Here is a 20,329-nt window from a genome sequence, read left to right as displayed (position 1 = left end):
TGAAGAGTTAAAAAATGGGGAAATTAGAATAGACACGTGAATATAGTCAATAAGACGAATTATTGGAAAAAGTTTTTCAGGAGAAAGAAATAACGTTTCTATGCAAAAGGAAAAAAGTCTGAAGTATTAAAGCTTGTATAACATTTATTAGAAAGAAGGTGAAATATATGCCAGTTTGAGCTTGTGTAAGAATTTTTGATTCAGAATTTATTGGAAACTCAGTAGGCCTGTTATAAGTTAACTTGGAGTTTTTTATTCGTGCTATTTACTCAGAAACTGCTCCAACTCGTAGAGTCTTCACTCCACGTGAAGAGACAGGCCATTTTGCAGCCATATTTTATTTTATTCTTTCTCTCTACAGTAAATATAAACCAGTCTTTTTACAGCGTGTGCTATTTACGAGTTTCAACACAGTCAGCTATCTGTATTGACCGAAGAACTTTGTTGATATTGCAAAATATATTTGCAGGACCGAAATTTTACAAAATTCAAATTGCAGTGTATGACCTCGCGACTCTTTAATTACAATATGCTCGTATATTTGTCCAACTTGAGGGAAAAAAAACATGATTTCTTATAAGCACAAAGCAAACCAGACAATTACAATTTCTCATTACCTTAGTTCTTACATTAAATTCAATACGAACTACAACAGAATTGAGTTACTTGGTTATAGAATTTTTCCATATTTATTTATCACTGACGTTTCAACCAAATAACTTTCTAAGATAGACAGGGAATATGAGAGTGTAATCGAATAGAAGCAATAACTGTTGTACATTGGCTTGGAAACTAAAATACCAATTGGAAGCAATTCCAGACGATGCTCTTCTAGTTCGCTGCAATGTCAGTCAGGAGCTAAGCTAAAAACTAAAACAATCGAAGTTGTTTAAAAATCATTGAGCAGATACTAATCTATTTTTAGAATGATTTTTCTGGATAAGAAAAACAAGGTAAATGTGAGCTAATCAAAGATGAATTGTTGACAAATAAAAAATAAAACTTTTACGAGAAATAAAACAGACTTGAAACGCGAGAAAAGAGCCTTTGATTTTCTCTTCACGTATTACTTTGAAAAATTTTGAATTAGTAATCTGGGTTTATTAGAGGAAAACGTTATATCTTTTTATTGCCCAAAATTAACTATTGATATGACGAAGCCACATTGGAATTTCCGTGTAAGAGAGTTTGTGGAAGTTTGATCTCTCTTCAACTCGAAACCCTATTCAGTATCTCCTATGTGAACAACTGATTGATCCCGCAGGATATTTCTACTCAGAGGTGGATCCTTCAATTGATTCATCCCCCAGGCCATTCATCACTATGAACCTTGAAATTTCCCCTCAAAGATGATAAAGAAAACTCTATGTTACGCAATATTTCCTCAATATCATAATTGAGTAAAGCTCTCTTGTGATCGAATGATATTAAAATTAACAATTCGTAAGGTTAACGAATATTAATTAGATCACTGATAAATTAAACTTTTCCTATTATTAATACGAAATTTTCTCGAATAATTCCATAAAAAGAAAATGTATGAGAGAGGAACCACGCGATAATTATATCTGACTGTGACAGTATAGCATTTCTCGTTTGAAGCTCCTGTGTCTCGTGACTGTCTGGAGATCTTTGTGAGGTTGCAAAAGAGGGAGTGGAGTGTATGGTAACGCTGGTCGACATTTCAAGGTCAGTCAGTATTTCCTTGTTCAGCAATGAGAAAGAGAGAGAGAGAGAGAGAGAGAACGGAGGCGCACGAGGCTGTATCAATGATCGATACTACTGATACTGCAGCAGGATATCTCGATCACACAGCACCCTCCACTTTATCACACCTCTTCTTTGTCCACCATTCGTTTTCTCAAATCCTCCCAGAGGAGCGTCCCCTCCTGCGCCAGGAAGCCGAAGAACCCCCACTTCTCGACTTTTCTCCAGTAACGATCGGTTCCCTTGCCCGGGGTACGAACGCGCACCCCTTCCCAGTGGATTCACCCCCGCAATCATCCCCCCACCGTTCTCTCAGGATCGGAGTAATACACACCGGCACCCTTATCCTTTTTTTCGTACTTAAGAAAGAAAATTCAATAATCTCTAAGTTAAAACTTTTTTCTCCATTTTATCTTTTTTTTTTCTAAAATTCAGTAAATTTATTTAAAGTGTTTTCATTTCTATTAAAGCTTCTCAATATTTGTTACCCTATGACGCAGAGAATACTGATTTAAACTACCGAAGGACGACAAAATTGATTAAAATCGCAGCTTCAGAGACCCTTCAAGGTAAATAAACACAGCTCTTGAAAAACTTTTGATTTTTCCAAGTGACAAATGCTACGTTTCCGCGACCTTTGCTGGTCTCTTGAAATCAAGCAGCGGTATATCTAACACCCACGCGTTCATATAGCATCGTCCAATCAGCCCGTGGAACGTCAACGTGAGAAAAAAGGCAGGGGGAAGGATAAAGAAAGAAGTAAAAATAGAAACAAATAAATAGGCAGAAGAGAGAGTTATTAATATCACATAGTAGATTAAAAATAAATCTATACTACTTATAGGGTCAACGAACCCTCAAAATGCGAACCCCTACGAAAGTTAAGATGGGCGGTTTGTGTTTCGAAATGAGAGAAAATTGTTCCAAAGACCGGGGTAATAGTGGTGAGGGAGGAAGAGGAAGCCGAGGGATGTTATAGGGGTTGATCTGGTATTGGGAAGAGGGAAGTAATTTCTGGTTGGTGAAATTTGGTCCAAGGGGAGAAAGAAACTCTCGTGGGCGTCCACCACGATCGGCCGTTGAGGGGAGAGGGGAAGAGTCGGTGTTTCTCGGTCGTCTCCGGTAGGGATTCGCCGGCTCGGTGAACGACAATGAGTCCGGTTAGCCCTCGCAGCTTTTAGTACGAGGTCCGCTCTTGCCAGGAGCGCACCTCCTTGCGAGGATCCTTTTACGACTCGATCTCTCTCTCTCTCTCTCTCTCTCTCTCTCTCTCTTTGTCCCTCCCTTCCTCCCTCTCCCCTTCTAACTCTCAGCCTCTCTCGTTCTCCTCCCCTCCTTTTCGCCCCTTCACCACCCCCGTGATCCTCCGCTCGCGCGCAACTGGTGATCGATTCGCTCCTACGACACGTGCCCCTTCCCTCTCCCCCTAACCTTAACGACGACAAGATTCAAGGTCACGCGCGGTCCTCGTTCGAACGCAAATCTCCGATCCACCAGTTCGATCCCGCCTTCCGGCTTGGTACAATAGTCTCAGCTTTTCGTATTCTTCTTTATATATATAGCTCTTCTTCGTCTCTCTCTCTCTCTCTCTCTCTCTCTCTCTCTCGTCAGTAATTTTATCTTATTCGTAAACATTTATTTTATACTTCCTATTTTATTTTTTAAATTGGAAATCCTTAAAAACCAAACAGTTTTTTTTTTATGTGATTTTTAAAGTTTTATGGGAATTTGCAAATTATATTCGGAAAGATTGTTAATGTTATTTGATAGCTGATATTGATATGCTGAGTATAGATATATATTTTATTTTGTGCAAAGTTTTGCTCTGTTGGTATTTGGTAAGAATTTATGTATATCCATTTGTAATTAATTGTAAGCTTCCTTTTGCCGGAAATTAAGCCGATTAAACTTGCAGGTTATCGATTTTCTAGTTTGTCCAATATTGATTCCGCGCGATCGAGGTTTATTAGGTTATCCAGATGTTGATTACCAAATTGTCACAGTCAATTAACGAATGTTTAAAGGCTTTACTGTTGATGATTTACCGGGTTCCAGAGTGATTGGTTTAGCGAGGATTAATGTGTTCCATTTGTAAATTTATAAACATTTGTATTTATTACAGCATGTAACAATTGTTTAATCATTCTTCGATGTTAATATTAATTTTGTTCGTTCTGTAATTTTCTTCGTTAATAACGGTGCGAAAAATTCTAAGAACGTGCAACTGTGGTGATCGATACCTCCTTCCGACATGGATCCTCAATGAGGAAAAAGGATATCCCACTCAAGGTCACCCAAAGCTCCGGGCAAATCTCCGATATCGTAATTTCCCTGCAAGGCTGATCTAAAAATAGATTAGGAATAAATAAACTAAAGATTAACGTGGATCGATGAGAAAACTTTTGAATGGAATTCATTAATGAATTAGAAGAAAAGAAATTCACATTTTTTTAGACAATTTCAATTTTAAACAATAAACCAAATTCTTTATAATATTTATTTAATAAGAAAATAAAAGCATCGCGTGGACAAGATGGAAACCTTACGTCAACTTGACGGGATTGCACTTACACTCTCAAGTAGAAATTGTGATTGATTTCTATAATATATATATTGAAATTAAATTGAGACTGCTGAAGAGGAAATTTAAACAAGTGTCCTTTGGTTCGATCTTAAAGTGCTAACGAAGAGGTCCGGTGGTTCGTGCGTAAAACTTGAACGGAGAGGAAAATTGGATACGATTAGTTTTTTTTTTCTTTTTTTCACGATGATAATTTTTGCCACGAACACTTTAGCTTCATGGGGCGAGTTTTAACTGGCAACGAGTGGATGTTACAGCTCTCCGGAAGTGGTTGTATCCCCTCAACGAGAGAGACCATCTCGACCAGCAGGTTTTGGCACAGAAAACTTTTTGCCGCACCCCACTTTCCTGCTAAAGTTCAAAGACGTTTGAGACCCTTTCGAAATAACTCGTGTTGACGTTTGTTTCTGCTTTAAATAACTATCGCCCTCTTAAACACATGTTTTTAGCTCCATTCGCGAATCAAAGTGATTTCCATCGTTATAACAAAATAATTCAATTTACAAATTGACTGGGTGACAGTGTCGAATTTAAATAAGAATTTAAAGGCGTAGCATTGTAAGGCCAAATGTTTCTTCTGCAGAAATCTATTTTAAAGATTTTTTCTTGTGCCCCTTTTAAATCTATTGTATATTTTTGCGTTGTTTGTACTTTTACAAAAAGAAGGTGAGCATAAATTAGAAACACTGGCTGCTTTATTATCAACGGATTAATCGAATTTCGCGTTGCACCGCTAATTTTCTACGGAATCCCATCAACGTTGGTTGAGGGCAAAAGAAGAAAAGCCATTTGCCAGAGAAAATTGTAAATCATTTATACAACTGGTACTAATCGAGTTTTGGAACTGGATCCAATTTACGAAGATCGCGCAATTAATTCATGCCGTTATTACTATTTCACGTTACAAATTTACCAATTACACGTTTTCACGGAAAAGCCAGAATTTTTCATACCAAGTCATTCGTGCTTTTTCCAGTGGAAAATTTAAGTTTTCCTGCGGTATAATATTCCGCGAGAAATTGTGTGCTTTCTCTGGTGGCATAAATTATTGTGCTGGACAGGATGATTTTGCATCCTGGGAAAAGCTAAATGAGTCTTTTTGCCCTTGCGTAAGTTAGCTTTTCTCTCAATGGACGTTAAAAACCTCCAAACTCTCTTTTGGGACCATTTTCAAATAGGAAAGTAAACTTTTGCCAGAGTTGGAATCGTTGCTCGGTCCCTCGCACGCGACTCGCCAACCTTTCTACATACAGATATATACGACCTACTCTCGTGAAACTTGGCCAAAGTAATCCTGCAGAATCACACAGGATCAGCTTTACGAAATTGGCGCTTGATTTTCCAAGAACATTTTCATTCCGTAGAGACTGTATAATTGACTTTAGCCCTCCTTCATTTCTTTTCCGTCTTTACTCTCCGCGTGCATTTAACATTCTACAGTCCATAGAAAATTGAGTTGCACTCTTAAGTTGCTCTCGAAACAACAGCGAAGTAAAGAATAAAATGGATTATCCTTCGAGCAACGATAACTTTGAAACTGCAAAGAAGCTTTGCTTAGAGTTAATTTGCTTTGGCTGCGTGCAATTTTCTGAAAATTTGCAACTTTCCACAAAAGAAGAAAAATTAATAAAAACAGCATTGCATCGATCACCGGGAAATAATGGGCCGAAAAAATAGTACAGGGAAATATTAATCAATTTTTCTTCTCTTTCTTTGGTTCCGAGGATTTCCACAAGATATATCAAATGTTCTTCTTTGACAGCAAAATATTTTTTGTCTCTACAGAGTCCATGCACAGTTCACGAATAATCGTGAGGCATGGAGAATGAGGCAAAATAAAGCGTTGGAAGTAGCGAGATTTGAAAAGTAGTAGGGGCAAGTTATAAAGTGTGATTCGATCGACCTTTTGATTTTGGAAGTATGCTCGCTCGATCCGGTCGAGACTCGGATGCTAAAATCCGGCGGCACGCGAAAATGAAAAAAGAGATGAATGGAGCGGGTTTTTTGGGCACTATGATGACCTTGGCTTCGGTTGACCGTCAACGTCGCTGCGAACGGCAACCGGACCTTGTCCACTGCTGTTGGGCAGCCACCCACTTCGAAGATCACGTGGCGGTACCAATCACACCCCCTGCTGACTTTCAAACCACTCACAACAAGTTTCCAGGTAAGAAGAGTCTCCTTGCAATACGGGAAATCATCGAAATACACATTTTCTCATTCATTCTAACCAAAGTATCATTTTTCATGCAATTTTTCAGTAGGGAAGTCTACCATAAAGTTGACGTGTAATTATGGATTACCCAAATTACTGGTAACTGTTAATTAGCTAAAGTTTTCGACCTTGCCTATTCATCTTCGTTAAATCTGATAAAGTCGAGGAGTCAACTTGCACGATCATCGATCCGACGCTCTTATTTTGTTACGTATACAGCATTGTATTAAAATCAGAAAATGATTTATTTATTATTATTGTGTATTACTACTTTTATCATAATATTGTTTCGTTTTTTCAAGGTCTGTGATATATTCAGAGTAACCTGGCTTTTTTTTTGTTCATTCTTTTTCGTGGCAAAATTTGATTGGAAATTTTCTGGTTGATCGAGGAGTACAACTCAGTGTCTGACGAGACTCGATGAAAATGCTGTTGACCCCGTCAGTGGGTTCATGTTCAGTCTGTGCTAGTGGATTTTCCTCTTTGACGTTTTTCTAGCAAGCACCGCAAAGCCCCTGCTTTATGTCTTTTTTGTACCTAGGCTTCAACTAAACGCAACAAAGCCAGGAAGCTCTTGCATGTGTGTCGTTATAAAGAAGCACACTTAATTTTGTTACATCATGTTCATACACAGTTTAGGCAACTGCAGGTTACTAATAGACTGTACCTTATGAACGAAAAATCGATAGAAAAAAATACAATGGTAAAAAATCTTTTTATTCATAACTCCTACGATATAAATCCTTCAACCCTACCCCGTTTATATATTTATTTAACTTTAAAATAATGTTGAATACTTTAATTTAATCTTCTTAATGTGGAGTGTGAAATTTTAATTGTAAAATGTCCTTACAGGAGCAAAGGTTCTAGAATTACAAATTTTTTCGTTTCATACTATCACACTTATCTAAATTTGTGTGTGTGTGTGTGTGTGTGTGTGATTTGTGAGAGAATCATACTACCTCCACATTCAAGACTAATGCGAAATACGTGCGAACCAAAGTCGACGATTGGGCCAAGGTTGAGTTTTGCTATGATCGTTGCTCGTTTCAAGAATTTACGAGATACTTATAAACCAAACAGTCGAATATTTCACTTATAGCTCGTTACAAATTTAAAGTTACGATTTCATACCCCTTGACACTGAAAGCCTAATCTAATAGTTCTCTCTTTCTTATCATTCGCTATTTATCCGATTAGAAGCTTGAACCGTTTAATATAAAAATTGTGTTCAATAATCAAATTTACCTTTTACTTGGAATTCAATCGGATTAAATTTACTACCTGCTCTGGCGAATTGCTCACACTCCCCCGTTTTCTATTTCCATTCATTCGATTGGGCTTTCACTTTATTCATCTTAATCGTTACCGCCCCCGACAAACTACCGGAACCACATATTTTCACACTAAATTCCAATGGCAATAAAAATAATTTTACTGCTTTTGGACTACACGACGTGTAAATATTGCAATGTTTTTTATACTGCTAAATAAATAGATTAATTTTCTTGGAGGCTTTTAAACGTTTGATGTTATTTCACTGGATGATCTCTGCAACGCACCGCGCGGTAGGTGTTAATCACTTGATAAATTTCTCTCACGTACCTAAGATGGATGTGCGTTTATGAAATAGTAAGCGAACGTTTTGATGGCTCCTCTGCTTCGTCTCGTCAAAATTCTCTAAGCATCGCAAAGGGATTGCCACTGTCAGTCTGTTTTAATTATTAATACAATTTGCTATTAAAATAACAATGACGTAATTACGTTATCCTTTACTTGGTTGGGGCGAATGAATGAAACGCTGCAACTTTGTAAAAAAGAAAAGTCAAATTATAATCCCTTAGCAATTTTCCATATTTCACAAGCAAATCTTCTCTTCTTTCTAAAGCAACTAAAAACACTCTCAAAGTGCGCAATTTCAGAGACTTTGAGGCTTTTAATAAAAACGAATCAATCGAAATACAATCTTAATTATTTCCATCGAATAGTCGTGTTTCTTATTGCCAGCAGAAAAAAGAAAGTTTCCACTCTTATGCAGCTGTTGTTTTTTCCAATCAAAATCACTTATATAACCCGGTAAACTAGTGTTCCGCTATGAAAATCATGGATTCGAATAGCCAGCTTACTAATACAAACGGAATTCTATACTTTAATTAACAGCCCATTCATCGTAGATGAATTATTTGAACGAGATACTAGAAATTAGGTTTAATTCTCGACTCGAGTGAACTTGGAGAGAACTCTTTTCCCCAGCGTACTTGGTAAATCATTTTACGACGAACGAGTTATTTGTTTGATTTAAAGATGATGGATTTGTAGTTGTGTTAAAGCAGCAGGTACTGCGGGATTGAAAGGAGAAATCGATTTGCAGTTGTTGAAAGTAGGTTCCTTTTGTCCTGAAAGAATCGCATTAGTCGCTTTGCTACGTCCCAGCTGCATCTGCCTTTCAAAACTCTTGTATTTCTTTGTTTATTTTCTCTCTTTAACCATTTCATTCTTCCCTCACTAGTTATACCCCTTTCACTGGACCCTTTATCTATATTTTTTTTCTCTTTTGCTTTCTGTCTCCCCCTCCCCCCCCCCCCCCCCCCCGTAGTCATCCTCTTTTTATTTATCTCATTCACTCTCTCTCTCTCTCTCTCTCTCTGTCCTACACTATCCTCCCCTCCTTCACATTTTACAATTGCACCACTTTTCACAGGAATCTTTCTTGAATTCACTCGAAAAAACCAAGACTCATTCATATGTATGTGTTTTCTTTAAAACGCTCATTTGCTAATTCCACTATCCAAATTTCCGGATCGTGTTAATCCTGGATAATAGAAGCTAGCTTTCAAGTAGCTAATTTATTCAGCAGAAACACAAACAAAGAGACTATATAAATTAAATTTCAATCTCTCTCTCTCTCTCTCTCTCTCTGCCTTTCTTGTACAGATATGTTTTTCATTTTTAACACGTGTCTCTGTTATAATTCCACGTGTCAATTGTTACATTTAAGATACATATAATTAAAAAGAAAGGAAATTACATTTAAATAAAAACACTTGTATGTATTTGAGAGCTTTCGACGTCTGACCTTATTTAGTCTGAACCACTTTTAGCTACATTTAGATTTAAGGCCATGATAGCTAGTATATGAGTCATGCGCTTCCGGGTCATTGACAAAGCGGTATAAACTCTCGCTTTGAGCAAGTTAAACACTGCGCCAAAGTTGCTCAACGTTAATTCCCTTAGATAAATGAACTTGCTGAGAAACTTTTGCATTGATGATCAACCATCAGACTGAACTATTTTTATATAGTTTTATGATTATAATGGGAATTAAGGGGGAATGAAGATTGTGTTACGCGCTCAAAACACAAAAAACTACACAAATAGTGTTAGTACTTTAGAGAGATAACGTCACCCTTGGTTGTACATGGAGCTCAAAGATACATCTACATGTCGTTTTTACTGTTACTATTGCACAATTTAAAGTTAACTTAATAATGGGCAATCTTCTTTTTCTACACAAGATGCACGGAACGAGAGGAATTCCTAAACACTTCTGGATGCACTTACACCATGATTACGTAATATTATATTACATTTATAGCTCAAATTGTATTTAATTACTTTGATACCAGGTTTAATAATTATCTTACATATTATACGTATAGTCTGAATGGGGGGCGAATCTCTGAAATAAAATCAACGTCACACTGACAATTAATTTCTATATAGTTATACAATTGGATGTTTCTTTTATTAGGTAAGCGTTTGTAAACTACTGTATTTAAATTGGTTTGTTTCCCAAGATGTGTGTGCATACGTATTTGTAAAGCAGATAAATGGAGAATTGGGGGGGGGGGGGGTGATGGTTAATCTCCCTAACAAAATGAACGTCACGTTAGGGATTGATTCGAGTATGTCGATGTTGGAACGATGATGTCACGGGGATTAAATGGCTGCGTCAGCTGCGTACGAATGCCACCGTGATGGCGTCACTCTCTTTTTCAGATGCTAACCGAAATATCGATTATCGACAGTCGATTTCGCCAATCGCAAACATCCGTTCGTCTCCAATAAATAACCGCTGATTCCGCAGCTTTTATCCTCTTTAGGATAGTCGAGTCCCACTGCTTCTCCCTCCTAAAGATCCCTAAAAGAATTTTCAAGAATAAATCAAACTTGTCGAGAGAGAGAGAGAGAGGGAGATAATTTATTCCTGATATTCACTCCACTGAGATTATCCCCACTGTTCTCTTCAAAATAAAGTCTCGAATCAGCACAATATTATTTTACATTGATTTTTTCCCTCTTCTTTTCACGGAATGACTCTTTGCCTGACTAATTTTCTTTCCCTTTTACTAAAATGCAATTTCTCTAGAAAATTAAAATTATATTTCTTTATTTAATAACCAATTACTGTGGTGGAACAAACTTTATATAATTTTTGGTTCCATCTACACAACAAATAGGTTCTAAGCAAAAGAATCAGATATAGCACAATTTTTTTGTAACAATCCCGGAAGTAAATTTAACCGCTTTGCCTTTCCAGGATATATTGGCTCTTTTCCCTGATAGCTTTGAGGCCAAGTTATTTTTTTCTGCTTTCCAACACAAAGTCCAATATAAATTTGTATAATATAGTTAGCCTTGAAACCTCTATTCGTCGCATTGTGTACGGAATATCGTGCACAGGCATGACGAACCACGTCTCGCTACAAAAAGCTTCAATAAAAGCTTCGTCACACACATTCTCACCATTTTCTGCAGAGTCTTCTAGCCCGTTGCTAACTAGCCAAAGCCAGGAAAATACATTGTACTCCGAGCTATACTTGGGATATAAAGAGAAACACACTCTCAACAAAATTACTTTAACAATAAATATAATTATCTATATATAGAAAATATTACTAAGAGTTTTTATATTTAGAAATATATCATTTAGTTCATTTCTGTAAATATTTGTTTTAATTTTTCTCTACTTGCAAACGTTAATATAAATGTCCCAATTTTAAATCTTGATGGATTTTAGTGTTTAATTTATATTGTGTGTGTGTGTATGTGTAAGGATAAAACAGTTACTGGATACAGTGCAATTTTTCTCACATTTTCCAACACGGATCTCTGAATGAAAATCCATGAGTTTATAATTTGCCATTTGCCATTTTCCATTTGTACTTGTCTCTTTGTAATTGCATACGATTCATCAGTCAGATTGTTAACTGAAGCGAATTTTGATATGCAACGACTGTGACAATTTAATGAAAGCTTTTGTGAACGTAAGACACGCTAAGGGGTATTCCGTTTTAACACATGTTACACGGGGGCAACGTCAAGGGCGACCAGAAGATTCTATTCATAGTTGGCAGCCTCTGTAAAATGGTTCGTTTCGTACAGTCAACGACATTAAAATGGTCTTCGGGAGTTGTGTGTGTATGTGTGTGTGTGTGTGTGAAAAAAATGTTTAAATCTCTTAAATCACTAGGAATCATTCGTAGAACGTTTCTCGTGTCTTTCTTCTAAATAAACACACACGCATATAAATAATTATTTATCTTTAAAGATACGCGTTAATCTTACAAGATAAACTTAATACTACATCTTTGAATATTTCAGTGCCTATTTATGTCGATGAGTGTACCCACGCATAGACCGGAAGTGGCGCGCTTCGATCGGCATTTTCAGTAAACTCGCAGGAATCGAGACGTGGTTAAATATTTCAGAGCAGACTCTGCGATGGCTAAATATTTTCATTTTCCTGACAAGACGAGACAAATGTGCAACTTAACGCGGGAGTCACTAGCGAATCTCGCAAAGTGATAAATGATAGGACAGCAGAGAGAGAGAGAGAGAGAGAGAGAGAGAGAGAGAGAGAGAGAGAGAGAGAGAGTAGTTTGTATAAGTCACGATACAGTCCCATGCACCAATCTTACAAAGAGTCCGATTGAAATAACACATTGTATATTTTACTAAACCCTTGTTAACAACCAAAATGGCCGGTACACTTTCAACGTTTGACATACTTCCATTAGTATTTTCTGAGAAAACGTGTGAAAACGGCACTGAGAATTTAAGGCTGCCGCGCGTGTAATAATTGTATCCGACCAATCTCAGCTTTAGAAACTTCCAAGTAGCCAAGTACCTTATAAAGAGCTGAAGAGCGTAGCAAAGTTTCGCGAAACATTTTACAACGCTGTTTATCTTGTACTTACCATTAATCTGCAACTTGAATCGTAATGATAAACTAGATGATTATTTTACAGGAAAGTTTGATCATTTGAAAAGAAATAGATTTTATATACAAATTTAGTGCACAGATATTTGTTTCTTTCTTCTTTTCTTTTTTCTTCGTTTAAAAGAAGCAAAGACTATAGAATTATTAATAAGTCATCGATAAGTGCGTTTTGAGACTCTATTTGTGTAGGTGCACGTAAATTTGGCACGCGCTGGTTAAATTCTGTGTTGAAGACGAATCTTAATTTATCATATCATATTTATATATATAAATATATATATGATGCTTTCTAGAAAGTATAACGAGTAGGTAAATACATATAAGCAATTATATGGGAAACATTTGCTGCAGCAGACTGTATATATGTCTATAAATATGACGGCATGTAGCGTGTAATTTTTTGGTCGTCCAAGGTTTAACTGTGCCAGATTTTTGCGTTGCTTCTTTTTCAATATATATATCCCTCTACTACTGCACAGTGGTAAAAACGTTGCTATATACATTTCGATCGCACGGGTCACTGCAAACACACCTCGCTAAAAGATTGACAGTGATCCTCATCGTCAATTGGATGGCCAACTTCGTAGCGCGTATACTGTACGACGAGAAGATAGTATAGTCTAATTTTAAAAGGCGCGCCTACTTTCTGATTTCTGGCAGTATCGGTCCGACATCCCGACGCATCAGTTCGATTCGTGTGGATGTATAATCACGCCTGCAGTGGCCAGTGATCACTTTGTGTTTCGTATGAAAATTATTTATACGATACGTGCAAAAGTATATCGGTGGAAGAAGAAAAATTGAAAAATTACTCGACAATGGGACGAATAGGACATTTAAAGTGGCTAGGCAAGTAGATGAAATAAATGATTTTCTACCGCGGCAAAAGAGAATCTTTAAACTCAACAATTTTTTCTAGCAATAAGTCAAGTATATAGACAAAGATTGATCGGACTAAAGAACAATTCAATAAATTCTGCAGTCTAGAAGTATACACGTGTATACTTAAAATTGCGTGTACCGATATTCTTCATATGCACACTTACGACAATTATCGAAAATAACAACTTTGTGTCGATCGTTCAAAGTGAATTTCTGGTACAATTTTTTATGTGGTATATCCGGAAAGAAAATGATTAAAAAATACATGACGAATAAAATCAACGAGTTGTATGAATCGTAAAATCGTAGCAGGTACAGCGCGTTTATACAAAAATTTGTTTACGCGTGTGACTATTTTTATTTGATGGAATTGCATAGAAGCGCTTCGTACTTGAAAACCTCGATAAAAATAAAGAATTGTGGCTCCAGCGAAAAAAGAGTATCGAATGGAAGGGTATGTTCACTGGGATGCGTTAAAGATTCAAGAATAAAGTTAAAATGAAACGCGAATAGTTTTTTCGAGTGTCTATTATAATGAAGGTAAGGTAGGACAGGCAGAAAGGAAAGAAGGAATAGGAGACATATCCGGCGTTTGACGGAGTATATAATCGAGTAAAATGACATGAAAAGAAATTTGCACAGTGGGAAAAGTAGGTCTAGGTTAAGGTATTCACGAAGAAATAAAAACTAATTGAACTTGTGTGGTGCTGATTTCGTTTGGCTTCTGAGAATTCTTGCATGTGTATACGCGTCTAGAAGGAGGCACGTGGGGCGACTTGATTCAGGGGAGGAAAGTAACAAAATTTTATGGATGGGGGTGGAGATGGGAATAAAAAAGTTTCGTCGCCGAATTTCCTCGAAGCTGGCGACGCTCCAAACGGTCGCAGAACCCAATTCCGTGACTGAGAATTAAATCCTTCGAATCGTTAGATATGCTTCATCAAACTCGGAGAATTTCACCCTCACTGCGAATAAACGACGGAAAGCGTGTCCCCGATTCGATGCAGAATCTCCTAAATATACTGTACCACTCGCGATCGACAAAAATACAAGCACCCTGCATGTGCGCGCGTCTATTGATGTATACGAGTTTCTCAAATCAAAAAATTTCAAACATTTGAGATTTTAGAAACCAAAAATAGTCTTGGGTTTTACGGAGTTGGAGAAATGTTAAATTATTGCTAGATTAATCGAGAGAAATGTGGTATTTTTCTCGATTAAATGAATTTATTGGTGGAAATTGTAGCACAATCGTCTGATATTCGACAATCGAAATTCATCAATGTGACGAAAGAGAATTGCTTGGCCAACTGTCTAATATAACGTTGGATCGGAAGGTAAACGTTATTACCGAGCTTAACTAACTGAAAGAAGTAAGCTCAGTCGTATGAGATATTATATTGATAAAAGATTTTCTTCGATCCGATAATGTGGCGTTGGAGAAATTTATATAAAATTACTCCAAGATTAAAATCAAGATAAATGTAGAGTTTTTCTTGATCGAATCAATCTATTGGTGGAAATTGGAGCAATCGCGCCTGGTTCCACACAATAGAATGTCGTCAACGTCAAAGAGTTGGTTAACCATGCAACCACCCATGTAATGCAACATTGGACCGGAAGGTAAACGTTAGTTTAACTAATTAAAACGAAGCCACAGCTTTGAAACTATATATATATATATATAATTGGCACGTGTCGGTAATGGTGGGTGTTAGGAGCAATTTGTGATGGATGATTATATATAGAATGAAATAAAAATGAAAAGAAGAAGAAGAGCCAGCCAGAATGTAGAATATGGCAGAGAGCTGGAGATGGACTCAGTTCGGATTTTTCTTTCTGTTGCAGAGCCGAAGAAGGAAAAGACTGAACAGAGTGCAAATGGTACGGTATCGCAAAATGGCGCTGGGGGTGAATCACTGGCCAATCAAGGCTCGGCAACGATCGGCTCGATGCCGCTTTCCTACTCAGCCACTGATAACTCGAACGAGCACCAAAAATCCAACAGGCTCAACACCCTTCAGGGCAGATCCTCCAGCAAAAAGGCAAATTTGATTTCTCGCTATAAAGCTGGTGAGTACCAATAAAAAATCAACCGCCTGTGCAAAAGGAAGCTGATGCGAAGAGATTAAAATCCGTAAAATATATAATAATAATATAAGACCGATGGCGCGCGCGCGACGAGAATTGGACGAGAGGAGAGATCGATTGGGAGACGAAGGGGGGCGGTGATTTAATATTAGCAACTAGAATTCATTTAACAAGGATGAGCGCCGCGTCTTCGTCCATCCAGGTCCAACCCCAGCTGTTTGCTACTACACCACCTGCACCATATTGTGTGAAAGAGACACAGGAGTGGAGGAAAATTTTCGTAATCCCTCGACATTGACGAGTAAACCGTTGATAATTGTAGAGTATATTGGCCAAGAGCTGGCAATATATCATCGAGCATGAATCATATTTCTCGAAACAGTCGGCCGTTTCGACATTTGTAAACAACGAAACATTTTCCTCGATTGGTATACCTATATAATACTAAAACATTGTACGCGAGAATAAATGAAACAGCCTCTCGCCTCTCGTTAACCGTTTAATGTTATAACGATTCCACTGGGGCCTGCTGTTAACGCGCGAAGAACCGCGCTTTTCATATATGTACATGTATATATATTATAGTGGTCATTAAAAAAAACATTTTTTGGCGGATTCTTAAAAAACACTAGTATTTGATGAGGAACTGCAGTGGTTGAAACCTGTGGCCTGACAAATGATGGAAACACGTGCCTCGATGCGATCAAATATAATTTTCGAAGAATTTTACCATTTTTCCCCTGATAACTCATTAAATATTCGATTCTATGAAAAGATGCATATAATCTTTTCTCTGAAGAATTAAATTCTACATAATAAAGGTTCTATACATTTTTCTTCTAGAATGCATACTAATCGAGATATTGCTGAAAAACCGATCCTCTCTTTCGTTTATACACATTATATTGATATGTTTATATGAATAATTATTTTTAGTTTACCGTACAATTAAAATATTTTATTAAATTAATAGAAATAAAATGTGTAACTACAGCGAAATAAGAATAACTACTCATATCAGCATATGTCAATATAATGTGTATAAACGAAAAAGAGGATCGATTTTTCAGAAATATCTCGATTAGTATGCATTCTAGAAGAAAAATGTATAGAACCTTTATTATGTAGAATTTAATTCTTCAGAGAAAAGGTTATATGCATCTTTTCATAGAATCGAATAATTAATGAGTTATCTGCGAAAAACTGTAAAATGCTTCGAAAATTATATTTGATCGCATTGAGGCACGTGTTTCCATCATTTGTCAGGCCACAGGTTTCAACCACTCTAGTTTCTCATGAAATACTAGTGGTTTTTGGGGATCCGTCAAAAAATTTGTTTTTAACGACCACCCTAATATATATATATATATATATATATATATATACATGTAGTAAAAAGCTGATTGTTTTCTAACTGAATTTCTATAATTGAACAAATGAAGAAAATCAAAGCGTATCCTAAAAGGATTCACCAATATGTTATTCATTCATTTCACCATCTTTCGCGATTGATCAATGACGTATATATAGCCATTATTGCTGATTTGTTTCAGTGGAGAAAAGGGTTCTGGAACAATACGGCGAGAACCATCAAACGATTTATCCATCGCCGCCTCAAAACCAGGCTCAGAACACTTTGGTTCTGTCGGAGCTTCCGGAGCCGCCAATTTTGCTGAGTGAGATTGGACCGATTCCACCACCGCCCATGTTCAGCTCCCCCAGCCCTACCCTGCTCACCAGACAAATTCCACATTCGGACTGCGAGGAGCAGAGTGGTCAGTATATACCGTCGCGAAAGAAGAGACAATCTGCACCCATGCATTATTATTTCCATGCACGAGCGAAACTCGCTGCTGGCAACGTCGAAATCCTTTTGAGCATAATTTAAGATCGCCAAGCCTGAATTTTCTCTCGTTTCTCGCAACTATTAGAAGGAAGGCATACTGGTTTCACAAGCGAAACGTATCCAGGATAAGATATATTTCAAGTGATTGTGGCAATGTGTGTGGAGAGCTTCCGTCGCGACAAACATTTCAATCAAGATCCTCGACGTCCCTCAAGATTTATAGATTCGACAGTTTATTTAACTGCGAGCTTGCTGCTTTAATTTCCCAAGGATCCGAACTACTCGTGTCCGTCTGTCTGTATGTGCGTGCGTTTGTATACGCATGCAGAAGGGTTGCCATCCCCCTGTGGAAATCTTACTATACACATGTAGCCAAGCGCGCAATTCTAAACTTTCCCGCTGTAACTTTCGCGCGCGCGCTTGAAATCTCCTTTCTTCCATGGATTATCGATGCTCGAGTTAAAACTTCCTCGCGATCCAAGTTGAAATGTCGCTACTGCATGAGAAAAGTTTTTTAACGCAGCATCACTTTTTTAAAGACGAGGAGAACATTCATGCCGAGGACGACGAGGACGAGCTTTACGGAATGAGGTTCGGCGGCCAATCGGACTCGATGATGGAGACGAGGGTCGAGACGATCCCCGCAAAGGAGCCTAAATTCAACGCAGTGCCCCTGAAAAGTGCCCTGAAGAAGAAGGGGACCGGAAGTGGCCCTGGAACACCACAGAATACACCAACGCAGGAGAGCAGGCCGCTCACTCTTCGTCAGGAACTCCAAGCATCCTTCAAGTTAGTGATTTCTCCATTTCATCGCTACCTTATTTTCAACTCGATACTTATCACATAAACTCTCTATGCAAATGCATAAATTTGCTGTATACTCCATTGACAAGGAAGAGCCTGCTCTCTCTCTCTCTTTGCAGTTTTCTCTTCATTCTCTAAGAAAATTCAACAAGCTTTTCAAGTTTTTCCTCCTTTCAACAATACCGTTCATTCAAGTATTCTAGCCTTTTTGATTTTATACTCTATATTCATTTTGTCGAGCTTGATTGATTCAAAATAAATTGTTAAGTTTAATGCATCCACCATTAACATGTCAATCATTAGTAAAGCTCATATGTTTCTTATGCTTAAACAGAAGGCCACCTTTGAGGCCTACGATGGGAATATGGTAATTGAGCATTGGATTAATTAAGCATGCCTGAATATAATCATATTCAGGACTCTCTCCTTCGGGCAGAACAAAGCTTTCCTTGCAAACTGGTATAATGTCAAGTAAAGGAAATATTTTTATAGATATAACAGTAATCTGCAACCAGCAGGCTTGGTTCGTTTTGTTCTGTTTTCTATTTTTATAATAGAAGCACAAGTATAACCTGTGACTTATATATTCGTGCATTCTATAATCGTTGTTTAAAAAATTGTCTAATTTATGAAACCATAAAAATATAAATGAAGGCTTGCTTTTAAAACTGAGTAAATTATAAGCATGAGAAAAGAGTTAGGGAAACTCATGATAACCCTTTTGTATATCATGCCGTTCACTTGGATAACATAAAGTTTCGTAATAATTTGCCTTCTTTAAAGGTCAATAAACCTTTGTGCTCGAGTAGATATTTTCTTGTAAATATTTATATTCCATTCTTTATTTTCCCCTGTTCATTTCGATTTTATGCACGAACGATTTATCTCACCAATCTAAAATTTATTCAAATAACTCTATGAAAACACCTTTGACTGGATATATATATATATATATATATATATATATATATATATATATATACTAATAAATTCTTGTATAGATTGTGTATGTATAATTCTGGAAAATCCCTCTTACCTAATTGCAATTAATTCACACTTGAAATCACGTACCCCTCCAAAATATTTGTCTTCTCCTTTCACGTTCACGTGTTCAACTATCACGTTGCTTTATTTAAATATTTTGTAAGTTGGCAGACCAATATCAACCTAGCATCAACATTTCTCCACTAATAAATTCCCAATTTAAATGGATGTAAATTTTTCACAGCAGTCAGCCGGTTAGATTCGGTATTCAGTTACCGTGCACCGTGGAGAACAAGGAGAATGCTAGGCCATACGTTATCAGAGAGGACACTGATAGCAATTCAGGAGATGGAAGAGTTCTATACAGGGAAGATTTTGAAGATAAGAAAAGTAAGTATATATGCGCTACGCTACAGCCCTTATATAAATAATACTGAAAACCCACAATTTTGACTGCTTTGAAAGAAGAATTGTTATCGGATGATATTTTGAAACGAAGATTGCAAGAAAGCATGGAATTAAGAAAAGGGGTAGAGAGAGTTTCTAGAGTGGACGATCGCGCGCGGTTGATTCGATACACGAGCCAAAGACGAGGATTAATCACGTTAGCGTTCTTATCGTAAAAGCAGGGCTAACGCACATATATGTATACATTCGATTGGCCAAGATCTCGAATCAACCTTCACACCGGGAACTAATTATACATCGGCGTACACTGACTCACACAAACTCGCGTCAAAGGTTATATTAATCCCCGAAGATAGCTGGCAGCTTGCTCAGTTCACTTTTGACCGTTTCACGCTCACTTTACTCGAGTCTCCTGCCCAAGCTTTCGTCACGCGCGTGTGTCCCGTGTCATTTCGTTTAATCCGAGTGAATTATGACACGATGTTGTCGATCTGGACAGCTTCGACCTTGTCGATCGCTTGCTCTACGATCGACAAGCCCAGCAAGAAGCCACCGGTGTTACAACCAAGTTACAGCTGCTCCACGCTC

General features: G+C 37.4%; 1 protein-coding gene across 11 annotated transcripts in view; it reads left to right on the top strand.

Moving 5' to 3' along the window:
• The window catches only part of LOC136781145 (phosphatase and actin regulator 1), a 155,896-nt gene that overhangs the window by 127,362 nt on the left and 8,205 nt on the right, over nt 1-20,329 (top strand). For 8 of the 11 annotated variants that reach the window (XM_066739899.1, XM_066739902.1, XM_066739900.1 and 5 more), the window contains 5 exons: nt 15,457-15,681; nt 17,253-17,474; nt 18,085-18,334; nt 18,684-18,716; nt 19,578-19,723. In XM_066739899.1, coding sequence (XP_066595996.1) covers nt 15,457-15,681; nt 17,253-17,474; nt 18,085-18,334; nt 18,684-18,716; nt 19,578-19,723 — 876 coding nt within the window. The remainder of the gene's footprint in view (nt 1-15,456; nt 15,682-17,252; nt 17,475-18,084; nt 18,335-18,683; nt 18,717-19,577; nt 19,724-20,329) is intronic. The other 3 variants (XM_066739901.1, XM_066739898.1, XM_066739897.1) reach the window with 3 other exon arrangements.

Source organism: Prorops nasuta, unplaced genomic scaffold (assembly GCF_024137725.1).
Source record: "Prorops nasuta isolate Cenicafe-Biocafe unplaced genomic scaffold, Cenicafe_Pnas_1.2 PNAS00021, whole genome shotgun sequence".
In the NCBI taxonomy this organism is placed as follows: domain Eukaryota; kingdom Metazoa; phylum Arthropoda; class Insecta; order Hymenoptera; family Bethylidae; genus Prorops; species Prorops nasuta.
This window is presented reverse-complemented; position numbering and strand designations above follow the sequence as displayed.